The sequence below is a fragment of the Pundamilia nyererei genome, unplaced genomic scaffold, assembly GCF_000239375.1.
Source record: "Pundamilia nyererei isolate P.nyererei 1_Seehausen unplaced genomic scaffold, PunNye1.0 scaffold00002, whole genome shotgun sequence".
Lineage (NCBI taxonomy): Eukaryota > Metazoa > Chordata > Actinopteri > Cichliformes > Cichlidae > Pundamilia > Pundamilia nyererei.
The window spans coordinates 444553-457555 of NW_005187403.1; the positions used below are offsets into that span (position 1 = coordinate 444553).

Consider the following 13003-nt stretch of genomic DNA (forward strand, 5'->3'; position numbering starts at 1 on the left):
TTTCTGTCATCGTTGTATTTTTACTCAGTTGTATATAGCATTTGTATTTGTATTCTATTTTTATCTTATTGTATATTTATTTTATTTTATTCCACTGTATATAGTATTTTATTTATTCTATCCTGTACAGTTGTGCACTGTATTTATTCTTATTGTATCCTAATTTTTGCCTCATAACTTTTGCACTGTCCACTTCCTGCTGTGACAAAACAAATTTCCCACGTGTGGGACTAATAAAGGTTATCTTATCTTATCTTATCTTATCTTAAGCCCTGATCGCACCAGTCTCAGGGTCCTTTAAGTCCTGTGCTGTTTAGCAGTCAGCCATTCTGCAGTATCTCTTTAGTCTGAATCTGCTCCAGGAAAAGGTACCGATGGTAAGGAAGACATCATGTTTAGTGCTGGTTCCAAAGAAAGCCACCTCTTCGGGCCTTAATGACTTCAGCCCAGTTGCCTTGTCGTCATGTTATGAACGTGTTGGAGAGACTGATTCTTGCTCAGCTTAGCTTGCAGGTGAAACATCTTTCAGGTGGGGGTGGATGATTCTGTTATCTACCTGTTGCAGCATGCTTACCTGGATAGTACTGGTTGAACTGTGAGAATCATATTCTTTGATTTTTCCAGTGACTTATACCATTAATACCATCAAGCCACTTCTGTGAAAAGCTGCTCAGGATGGGAGTCGCCAATTCTACATTCTCCTCGATTGGTAACTGTCTCTCAGAAGACACTGCATTAGTTGGGTGTATTAAGGGTGGGCAGGACATTCAGACTCCTTCTGAATGTCAACAAGACAAAAGAGATGGTGGTTGACTTCTGGAGGAAATAAACTGCGACTAGGCCATTCAACCTTATGGGTGAGTAGGTGGGGACAGTGGACAGATACAGGTACTTGTGCGTAGTGGTAGTGAGTGCCATCTATTTTGCTGTCGTCTGCTGGGGGGACCTGAGTGCCAAAGATGCCAGCAGGATCAACAAACTCATCCGCAAGGCTGTAAAAAATTTGGAGATGTTTGAGTCAGTGAGGGACAGGAGGTCACTAAACAAACTGCTACATCATGTACAGCCCATCACGCCTGTTCCACTAATTTCTGAGGCAGCAGACCTCCTTCTCCCTCAGACTGATTGAACCTCGCTGCCATAAGGAAATCATTCTGATATCTCATAGCACAAAGCCCTTAACAGGGTATATCCTGGATAGGTTGCAAATATATAATAGGGCCAATATGGAGAGACAGACAACCACTCAATCTAAAACTCACATCCATTGGCCAATTTAGAATCACAAATTAACCTAACCTGTGAATGTTTTTGGACTGTAGGAAGAAGTCTGAGTACCTGGTGAGAACCCATGGAGACATGGCGACAAAGTGCAAACTCCAGACAGACTGGATTTGAACCTAGGACCTTATTGCTGTGAGGCACTGACGACTGTGCCATTTTTTTCATATTTTGCAAAACTGCACTAAATTGAATCACTGTAAGAGCATTAGCATGAACTCTAAATAACACTGGATTTTAAGAGAACACTATGAACAATAAGACATTTGTTACTGTTAAGTATCATAAAAGCTCTATAAATATTTACTGTACTGTGTTAAGAGTAGAGCAATGGTGAAGAAACTATTAAGATAAGCTGCTGAAGTAAAAGTACTCATAATAGACTATAAAAATACTTTAGGACAAACAAAAGCCCTGCATTAAAAAGTCCAAAGTAAATATCTATTACTAACGAAAAGTACTGGAATACCTAAGAGCACATAAGACAATGATGGCTAATTTAAAGTGTCTAATATGCAATAATGTGGTTTAGAAAATATTAATTTTTTTTATTACTAATTCAAGTACCGGTATTGCACCTGGTTAGCTTGTACTCTTTAAACACTTTTAATATCTGTATCTACAAATGGTTTCATAAATATCCAGTATATCCTTATAATACGTTAAGAATTACATTCACAATTCTTCCCTTTACCCCCTTTTTTAACTAGATTTACTATTTTGCTTTTATTATAAGTAAAAAGAATGTGTGAAGATTTTTTTCCTTATAGAACATTGCTGTATGTGATCAAAGCAAGACAAAGAAAGGAGCAAAACTGCATGTTATAAAATCAGTTAAATACTTGGGCACCATGCTGGCAATCACACATGAAACCAAACTAGCATAAAATATCAAAAAGTTGTCTTTACTTCTTCATTGTTTTAATTGTATTTATAAATTGTGTGACGATTATATTAATAATAATTAGAAAACACTCAAAATAAATGACATCAGTAACCAACAGTAATGACATTAAACAATAATTATTAAACAATAACTCAAGATTGAATCCAGGCCAGTACAAAGAAAGCAAGCATTTAGGCTGATGTAAAATGTTCATTCAGTAAGCAGACTGCAGGTTAAAAGCATTTCTGTTCAGTGTACATGGAGGCATTGAGACACATGCCCTCTAGTCAGTCATAAAAACAAAATTAAAGCTACAGATTCAACACTTCTCTTAATTATTATGCCCTTCCATTTCTCTCCAGAAGAAGGCACAGTCATCACATTCAAAAACATTTACATCCCTTCACAAAAAAGTAACATGTAAAATCACCATCAGTATGAAATGAGTACTTTTTCATTCCTGCAACTCAGCAGGGATTGCTAAAAATGTAGTTGTATTTCCACTGAAAATGGGCAGATTTTATCATTGTACAAGCACAGATATTAACCAGAAGATTGATCTCCTAAATCTGTGTTCAGGACTTTAAATATTCAAATTCTCAACATTTAGAAGATGGAAAAAAGTGTCCAGGTGAGAGAAACTTGTAGCCATTCCCAGAGGGAAGTCTGACACCTCCTTTAGAATGTGTGAGAAGGCCAGCTGGAGATGGAGGTGGTTTAGCCTCCAGGTTTGGGTGAACATTTGGTCTGTCATCAGTGTTGTGGTCTTCAGGTTCCGCTACATTTTTCCTGATAGACTCATTTCTAGGTGAGAGATTCAGCAAACCCAAAACATCTTTCTGAACTGTACTCATTTTTTTATTCTCACCTCGGAGTAAGCTGGCCGGACATGGCATGTTGGGTTTCTGGCTGGCGTTGGCCCAGTAGGTTTTTAAATTGTGGATTGCCTGGATTTTGCTATCCTGTTTGGATTGATGCAGCTTAGGGGTGATTGCTGGGCTAGAAGAGGCTGAAACAGATCCTGCGGAGGAATAGGAAAGGGCTGGGGATGGAGCACTGTCAGCAGGAGAGCGTGAAGGTGAGATGTGGGCAGTGTAAGGCGAGCTGGGGTATTTCAGTTTGAGCTGAGCCTGTATGTGCACATCTGGGGAGACTGTAGGGAGAGGTGAACCCTGATCTTTTACTGAGAGAGATAACGAAGGGGATGAATGAGCTTGGCTGCTGTAGACTGAGCTGATTTTCTGCATTGATGAGGAGCGGGATGGTGGTTTAGGCCGAGTTGGAGGAGGGATTGAGACAGAGGTAAAGAGCGGTGAAAGATGACTAGAGAGTGAGAGAGGAGACTTTAGACTTGCCCTACTTGTTGGTCGGCTAAATGCACTGGTCTCAGAGGGCTGAAACCCTTGGGCTCCATTTGTAGGAGTCAAAGTTGGGGTTGTTGGAGTGGACACAGATTTCTGTCTGCTGAGAGACTCATCTCTGCCCTCAGCTCCCTTCAGTGTCTTTCCTCTAAGGTTTGCCTTCTGCAGGCTCTCCACAGCTTGCATGTGGCTCTCAGTCTCCTCCAGGATCTTCTGGGCCAGCTCCTGGGGATCCAGTTGTCCTGCAGGTCCTGTCCTTTCCTCTTGGGATTTCACTGTGCTATCTGTCTCAGTGCTCGACTGGTCTGACTCAGAGCTGCTGACTTTTCCTTTCCGCTGAGGAGTTGAGCTGGAAAATGAAACATATAGATACATTTAAAAGAAGTTCAAGAGTAACTCTTTCTGACTTAACAAAAAGTATTGAACTTACATTTCCTTCTTGACTTTGGGGTTATTCTTAACTGTTAGTGGCAGCGTTGGAGCTTTTATTGGAGATGTAGGTGTGCTGATGCTTCCCTTTGAGGAAACTGTTAGAGGATACCCATGCCGCCCGGCAGATGCTCTCCCAGCACCAACTCTGCCAAATCTATGTCCTGCAGGTAGAGGCAGAGTGTCACACTCGCTTCCTCCTCGACCTAATGGCTCACTGCTTATAATGGAGTACCCCGCATACTCCTCGTCCTCTCCTTCTCCCGATAATACTCCTCCATTACTGGTCAATCGACCTCTTGATACACCACCTGAATGGGTGTAGAGGCCCGCGCCTTGACAAGGCTTCTCTGGCTGTTGATGTGAGCGCTGGCTAATGATGTCACTTCCTGCAGGCTCAGGTCTAGACAGGAAACTGAGAGATGAGGCAAGGGAGCTGAGGCTGTACAGTGAGATGGCATCGCAGGAAAGGCTGTCAGGGCACATGGGGGGCAAAATCGAGGGTTGAGGTGGGTAGCAACCTAAGGAAAGGGGTAAAGAGTGTGGCTGGGAGGCTGACTGGGAGGAGGACAAAGACTCCAGGGAGGATGAACTGTCTATGCTAAGTCTCTTGGGAAGCTCTGTTGAGTCTGATTAAAAAGAGAGAGAGAGAGAGATTTGAAAAATTTGTTGAAAATTGGGAAAGATTTAGTAAAAGAGAAAGTCCAAAGTCATAACTTATTTTTACCAAACAGTGCTAGAAGAGACTGAAGGGCAAAATGCATGATGCGTCTGCTGGCCTGTTTTCCAGTCTTCAGCACCACTTCCTCCTGACCAACTTCACAAAGGTCAAAACCTGACAAAGACAGAGCACAAAATCCAGCCAAAAGCCAAATCTGAGTACTTCAGTGACAAATAGTAAGCTTTATGTTCTTCACTGCTAAAGTAGTTAGTTACTTTATTAATTCATTTTAGATTACAAAATGAGTATGATGATTCTATATAACCACCAATTCCCAAAAATGTTGGGATGCTGTGAAAATGTGAATAAAAACTGAATGCAAGGATTTACAAATCTCGTATACCCATAATGTATTCACAATAGAACACAAAAAAATATCAATTGTTTAAATTGAGAAAATGTACAGTACCATCTAAAGAAACATATTAGCATGGGCATGAATTTGATGGTAGTAACACGTCTAAAAAAAAGAAATGTTGAAATAGGTCCATGTTTACCACTCTCTTCTTTTGACAACAGTCTGTAAACGTCTGGGAACTGAAGAGACCAGCTACTGGATTTTTGGAGTGGACTGTTGTCTTGTCTGATGTATGAATCTAGCTACTTAACAGCTGGTTGTTCAGTTGTTGTATTTTTCATTTGATACGCCAGATGTTTGCAGGTGATCAAAAATCTGGATTGCAAACAGGCCAGTTCATCACCTGGCCATATTGTACAACAGCAATGGTTCGTTGTACAGCATGGGTTCATTATAATTGCGGTATGCGTCTTAGCATTGTCTTGCTGAAATATTCAGAGGCTTGTCTGAAAAAGATATAATCTGGATTTGAGTATACACGGCTCTAAAATCTATATAAACAACACGTTCTCACTCTCGAGGCGTAATATTTTACGCTAGGTGTCAAATCGTCAACATGTTACGCTTCCTGGCACCCAACATATTCCTAAATGACAAGATTGGAAAAATGAGGAAACATGAGAACCGTTTGGAATCAATCCACAGATGTTCGTTCATTTTCCTCAAATTGCTTTGGTAAGCACTATTTAACGTCATTAAAGTGCTGATGTTTTTGACACTGTGGGCATGAGTTTGCTGTCTATTGTCAATAGCAGTCTTCAGTCCGGGTGAGTCCCTGCTGACTTTAAACATACTGTGGTGGAACCTGTTCTTAAAAAACAAAACATGGATCCAGCAGTTTTATCCAACTACAGACCAATTTCTAAATTGTCTTTTCTTTCTAAAGTCCTAGTCCTTCTTCAGCGCCACACCTTTCTATATAAAAATGGCATTAGTGAAGTATTTCAGTCTGGTTTTAAAGCACACCACAGCACTGAAACTGCTCTTTTAAAAGTTTTTAATGACCTTTTAACTTTTACTGACTCGGGAGATCCTGCCATTTCAATACTATGAGACCTCAGTGCTGCCTTTGACCGTAGATCATAGGATTCTTATCTCTCGGCTTGAACACTGTCGGAATCGAAGGGACTGCATTGGAGTGGTTTAAATCCTACCTGTCCAACCAATGCTTTTCTGTTAGATTGGGGGATACATCATCCTCAAAAACCCACTTTCTTGTGGGGTCCCCCAGGGGTCCATTCTTGGCCCAGTTCTCTTTTCAATTTATATGCTCCCTATGGGTTTATTTTTTAAAAAGGATGTTAAGGGATGGATGACTTTAAACTTTCTTAACCTAAATGAACAGAAAGCAGAGGTGATTGTGTTTAGTTCCTGTGACCACTGCAACTTTGGCCCCTTAGAAATTTATAAAAAACCTTCTGCGAGGAACCTAGGAGTTATCTTTGACTCTAATCTAACGTTTGACAAACAGATTAATGCTGTAATCAAATCAGTTTCTTTCATCTTCGGCTACTTGCTAAAGTGAAGCCATTTCTCTGTTTTAGAGACTTTGAGAGAGCTATCCATGCCTTCATTTCATCTCACCTCGACTACTGTAATAGTCTTTACTCTGGTATTAGTCTGTCATCAGTTAGCTGTCTACAGCTGGTCCAAAACCCTGCAGCACAGTTACTAACTGGCACACGCAAGCGAGAACACATATCCCCCATACTGGCATCATTACACTGGCTGCCAGTTAGTTTTAGAATTAGGTTTAGGATTTTATTATTTGTTTTTAAGGTATTGCAGGGGTTAGCACCCTCATACCTTTCTGATCTTTTAAATTGGTACACTCCTGCAAGGTCTGCGGATCAATTGCTGCTGGCTGATTAAAGCACAGAGATCGGGCCTTTGCCATGACTGCTCCTAAATTATGGAACAAACTGCCCCGTCACATCAGGACCTCCCCAACATTGGACACTTTTAAAACCTGTCTGAAAACCGACTTTTACTCCATGGCTTTTAAATCAAAATGAGTTTGTATTACTTTTATTTTTCTTATTCTTACTCAAATCTTCTAATTTTATTATTCTTTTTCTTAACTTTTATCATGTCTCCCGATGTTTTTATTTCTTTTGATTACCTTAATTGTACAGCACCTTGGTCAACATTTGTTGTTTTAAATGTGCTATATAAATAAATTTGACTTTGACTATTTGACAGATGGTGGTATGAGGCGTTTGTGCTAATATGGTGTGTTCGGTTTTTGCTGAAGGTGGTGCTTTTCTTTAATGCTAAACATCTCCACTTTGCTCTTGTCTGTGCAAAGGACATTGTTCCAGATTTTTTTTTTATTTGTTCAGATGCAATAAAACAGCCATGCTGTCATGTTCTTTTTAGAGAGAGAAGGCTTTCTTCTGACAACCCTTCCAAACAAGCCATATATGTTCAGTGTTTTTCCAATTCATTACAAAGAACTTTATCATTTAACATACTAACTGTAGAGCTTGAGTCCTTTCTCACAAACATAATTCAGTAAAAAGCAAAAGTGTCTGATAAGGGGTGTTCAGTAGGTGATATGAAAGCTCACACAAAGACAAACAGGAAAATAAGTAGACATATAAGCATCAAAGACAGATGGAAAAGGATAAACAAAAGTATTTACAATGTAAACCAAGAAACAACACTATAAAAGAACCTTAATCAGAAGCTCAATGCATATAGTTGTGTTTCAATATGTTCTGAATATTATAACATAATTTTTTGCTCTGTGCTAGTTTTTACCGACATTTTCTTTACTTACAACTGACATGGGTGATGCAGTAGATCACTGACAAGGAGGTATAAAAAAAAAATGAAACTAAGTTTCTTTTAAGGATGACTCACCCAGTGCAGCCAGGAACTCGTGGCAGCCTGGCAGCCTCCAGAGCTGCACACTAATTGACACTTGAATGGGAGCCAGTGGAAAGTCTTGCTCTTTGTCGCCTGACTGCAACTGAACCAACACTTGGTGAAGCTATGGAGAGGAAAGAAGATATAATGACTGGAGTGCTGGATGAGTGTTCATACTTTTTCAGTTTTTAACTTATTTATTACCTCACATTTGAGAACATATAAGGATTGTATTAAATAAAAATACTCCAGTGTAAATCAACAATTCTCAATAAACAAGGACAGATAAAGCACGCACTTCACAAAGAATATTCAAATAAAACATCTTAGTGTCTGAATGTGTTTGTGCCTGCTTTGACGAGTGTTGTACTTTTGAACTCAAGCCAGAAGTTTCATCATGAAACACTTACCATTCCTGCCACACTTTTAACTGCCTTTGTGAGGTGTGTATGACAGAAGAAGAAACAGAACTTTAGTTATTTATTTTTGTGTAATTGTTGTGTTTGAATTACTGTATTCTCAGCCATGCATGAATGATGATGTGCTTATGCAGGCAATTCTTGATGATACCCATATAGTATTTATGGAGGGCTACAGCAAGCAAAGAATGATGAAACCAAACAAATGACTGCAAAATGAAAAATTAGAGTGAAGAGTGGGGGGGGCTCTGCACTTTACCAACTAGCTATACAAGCAATCTGTTTTAGTTATGAGTGGTTAAAAGACAAGTGTGCAGAATATCTCATGACCATGCTGACCAGATGCATGCTAGGGTTGGGAAACAACAATGCATGCAGTGTTGAGTGTGTTTGCAGAAAGCAGTCGTGCAAATGAACTAGATTACTAACCATATTCAGTAAATTTTACTTCCCTACAGTTATGGAAAAAAATGGAAATCTCTCTCTTTCTGTATATATGCAATGCATGTGGGAACTATGGATGAATAGAAATATAACATCCTCACTGACTAAGAAGCACCTAATAGCTCAGGGCATCAATTAATGGTGCAACATCAGTAGAACACAGTTACTATCAAAGCTAGAGGTTGAGAGGCTACAACCCAGTGGGAATGAGTGAGCAGTGTGGACACAATGAGCCGACCCTGATAGAAGAAGCATTGGAAGTGAACTAGATGACGCTTAGCTACCTACAATGACAGAATTGCTGTTTTTACACCAGGACTCTAAGATCAGGCAAGCCGACCGGAGCTCTGCCTGGATTGACCATAAGACTCAGCCTATGACTCAGTGCCTTGAATAGTGTACAGGAACATCTGAGCTGCATATGGACTAAAAGTCCCCACTTTCAGATGGGGGGAGGGGGGGGGGGAGGCACTGCAAAGGTGGTTAAGAATAATAGGGGTATGGTCATGTCGGACTTTGAGTTCCAGACAGACAAGCAGCTACTGGCCAACCAACATGACATAGTGTTGGACAGCAACACTGGGAAGAAGGGCCACAAGAAAATAGAGAGTTACCAGGGCCAGGAGGAGAAACTGGAGTAGATGTGGAAGGTAAAGTCCAAAGTTGTCCCAATGGTAATAGAAACATTAGGAGCTGTAACCCCAAAACAGAGGTCTCTGTTCAGAAGAGTGCATCTGCACCAGTTGGTCCTTCAGCCCCTGGTACAGCTAAAATAGAACACCCAAACTCCGAGGCCTCTGGTAGAGCACCCAAGTTTAAGCAACACAATAATACCATCCCCCAGCTTTTTGAGCTTGGAACTCTCAACGTTACTTAGGTAAAGGCCAAGAATAAAAACAGGTGGTGGAGGGAGATCTTATTTTTTGATGTGCGTAGTTCTTCAACCACTGTCATGACCACCTGTCCAACATGATAGTACCTTATGAATGAGCTGTTCTCCAGCCTCAGATGCTGTGACCAGCTTACAGAGTGCCTGTAAGGCTGGAGGAGTAAGACCTGGGGATGCACAGAAAGTTAATCAGAAATTTCTATAGCACTGTCATATCTTGATCACGAACAACTAATACAACCTAGTGTAACATTTTACAAAAGAGCTATAAGTTGAAATAAAAATATAATCTGAATTATTCTCTTGCTAATATAGGGTATCTTGCAAAAGTGAGTACACCCCTCACATTTTTGTAAATATTTCGTTACATCTTTTCATGGGACAACACTGAAGATATGATAGTTTGATACAATGTAAAGGCAATAATGGCTGTGTGTTAAATTATTTAGAGGGGACAGCAAATTTACACTGTTGTACAAGCTGTACACTGAGTACTTTGCATTATATCAAAGTGTCATATCTTCAGTGTTGTCCCATGAAAAGATATAATAACATTTTTACAAAAATGTGAGGGTTGTACTCACTTTTGTGAGATACTGTACATTAAACAAATATGATTTTATCAGTATGACTGACATAGGAGATGTTTTGAATAATGGAAAAACTCTGTTACCAAGCAGTGACTGTAGAGTGGTACTGCACTGCTGCAGTCGATCCCCAGGATCTGACATAGGGAAAAAAACTGCCGCAGGGAGTCCAGCAACACTACCAGAGAAGTCCAACCGAAAACCCACTGCAGAGAGTAGGGCCTGCCACCCAGGCACCCCGCCGACCTTACCCAGCACAGAGGAGACATGTGGACATGAACAGAGAATACACAAAGGTTGACATTTAAAGAGAAGGAAAGACCAACACACAGACCTTATTCTCCACACTTTGCTGCGATGTGTACATTGGGTTACACTGGCCACTCTGAATGCGCTGTAGTGATTTCTCAACCTGTGGACAGAAACAGGCACAAATTGTGTTATTTAATCAGACTGGAACGTTCAGATGTGGGAAAAATGTGTTTTGAGGTGCCATTCATAAACAATTTAACATTTTCTGGACAGGACAAAACTGAAAGAAAAGTAAAAGAAAACATCTTGATTGATAATCATGCATTTCATTAGCAATCAAGATGTTTTCTTTGTGTTGAACACAATCATGGGTGCTTCCTTAAGAAGCATTTTAATTCCAGAATTCACCAGAAAATAGCTTTACCATTTCTCATTGATACCTCAGATCTCTGTGCGTGGATTGTGGAGTGATATTTATACAGCAGTTTTCTAGTCTAAGCTCTACTACAAGCCTCATTCACACATTCATACTGCACTTTATTCCATAAAAGAGGACCGTAGCCACAATGGCAGCACTCACTGACATCATTCTGGACTCTGCATCTTTAAGGCTTTAATGTTAGGTTAGCATTTTACCCCCCTGCCATGCTATTTAGAGCCAGACGTGACCATAATGCTCTAAGGTATCAGCTAACACCAGCATGCTGGAACTGCAATGACTCTGAAAGTTCGGCAACATGCTCTGATGGAAGTCTGATGATGATAACTAAAGTCATGATTCACTGTATTAGATTTTTATTGATCTTCATGAGAGCTAAGTATAGTTTCCCCAGTCTGTCTCGCTAACACATTTGAATTCTTTTTCCTTAGATGGAGGGAAAGTGATGTCCCCAAATCAAGAGGGGTAGAGATAAGAAGCACTGCAGAAAAAAAGCAATTTGCTGTCAAAGTAGGTTAACACGTTCACACAGACCTTGCGCTGAATGTAATGACTTTCTTTATTGTTCAATACTTCTTTGATGCAAAGTCATAAAGTCATTAAAATAGCTCAGTATGAATTATCTAAACTTAATATAATGTTTTCATATGGGTTTTTAAAAACTTTTTTCAATCAATAGTCTTTAATTAAATGACATAAAATAACTGCTATAAAATGCAGTTAAGCCAGTATTCACATTTGTGATCTTTACAATAGTTAATCTTTGGATGCTCTGACAAAAAATAAAAACCACATTTCTAATTAAAGTGATTAAAGTCATGCTCATTTAAGATTTTCCAGTAGTATTTATGACAAATCGGCTGTCGTTTTATTGAACTGATATCTAAATTCATCTTTTGAATTTTAAACTTACTAATAGAGAACTAATAGAGAAAGCGAGACTGCAAAGTTTGAAGAAGTCTTACCAAGTGTAACAACACTCTCAGGGCATCCCTGGCCCTCTCTGGGTACTGAAGGATCTCTACCAGGGCTTGGCCAACCAGTGACATGGGACTGTTCAGCTTTACATCATTGCCAATAAGCATGTAACCTAAAAAAATACAACAAAACACATCTTTCGGTTTCTCGTGCACATTGAAACTGTGTTTTTTGGAGTTCTGAAATGTAAATGTAGCCGTCTCCAAAGCACTTTGGGTTAGCTTCTGTTGTTTAAATGTGCTGTAAGTTATGAATAAAATAGGCATGACATGTTTAAGGTAAAATTTTCATCGCCAGTAAATAACTTATGTAACACAGTGGGCTACATAATGAACTTGAAGAATAGAAACAAAGTGTTGATCCTGCTGTACTAGTATCGACCCAAAATCAATACCAGCATTGGTATCAATGCTATCGATAATTGGATTAATCCGCCCACTTCTAGTTCATGGTTTGCTCTTTCTCATACCTTGCTTGAACACACATATCACTGCTGACCAGTAACACCCCAACAGACTTGCCATATTGGATACAGTGGCCACAACAATTATTCTTTTTTTTAGTTTATAGCGTTTACGTATCATCTAACATATCTCAGACATTGACATTGCTAAGTTGTACAAACTAATTGGTTCCTTTTAGCTCATTTGAACGAAGAAATTGGTTAGCTGATAAATGCTCCACTATATTTTACAGCTACTCCTCTTGTGTCTGCGTGCTGTGGCTCAAAGCAACTGAGTCAAGCTTTAGTATTTTACATTAATGATTGTTTGCTAACCAGCCCAGTTGGAGGGGTGTGAGAAGTGCTTGCTGCTCTGCAGTGTCTTCATGGCTTCCGTCAGAGCTGCACTGGCTTTGGTCCCATTGTGAAGAGCTGTGTAGAAGGTGTGTGTGAACAGTTTAGAGGCAGCTACTGGCACAGGCCACAAAGAGACACACACACACTGGACCCCTGCAGCCAAGAACGCTCGAGTCAACCCCACAACTCCATCTGCTGTTACCTTGCTGCCGGACTCTGGGTACAACCTGAGGTGGCAAAGGGTCAAAGAGTTACATGGGACAGTCAAAAGCTAAGAAAAGCCTGTGTA

General features: G+C 39.9%; 1 protein-coding gene across 3 annotated transcripts in view; it reads right to left on the minus strand.

The window, feature by feature from the left end:
- Positions 1–2229: 2229 nt before the first annotated feature.
- ttc28 (tetratricopeptide repeat domain 28) overlaps positions 2230–13003 on the minus strand; it is a 148917-nt gene continuing 138143 nt past the window's right edge. For 2 of the 3 annotated variants that reach the window (XM_005720029.1, XM_005720032.1), the window contains 10 exons: positions 12694–12941; positions 11903–12027; positions 10581–10658; positions 10333–10492; positions 9750–9826; positions 8318–8341; positions 7902–8031; positions 4685–4792; positions 3959–4586; positions 2230–3877 (listed from right to left, as the gene is read on the minus strand). In XM_005720029.1, coding sequence (XP_005720086.1) covers positions 2767–3877; positions 3959–4586; positions 4685–4792; positions 7902–8031; positions 8318–8341; positions 9750–9826; positions 10333–10492; positions 10581–10658; positions 11903–12027; positions 12694–12941 — 2689 coding nt within the window. In that variant the 3' untranslated portion in view covers positions 2230–2766. The remainder of the gene's footprint in view (positions 3878–3958; positions 4587–4684; positions 4793–7901; positions 8032–8317; positions 8342–9749; positions 9827–10332; positions 10493–10580; positions 10659–11902; positions 12028–12693; positions 12942–13003) is intronic. The other variant, XM_005720030.1, reaches the window with a different exon arrangement.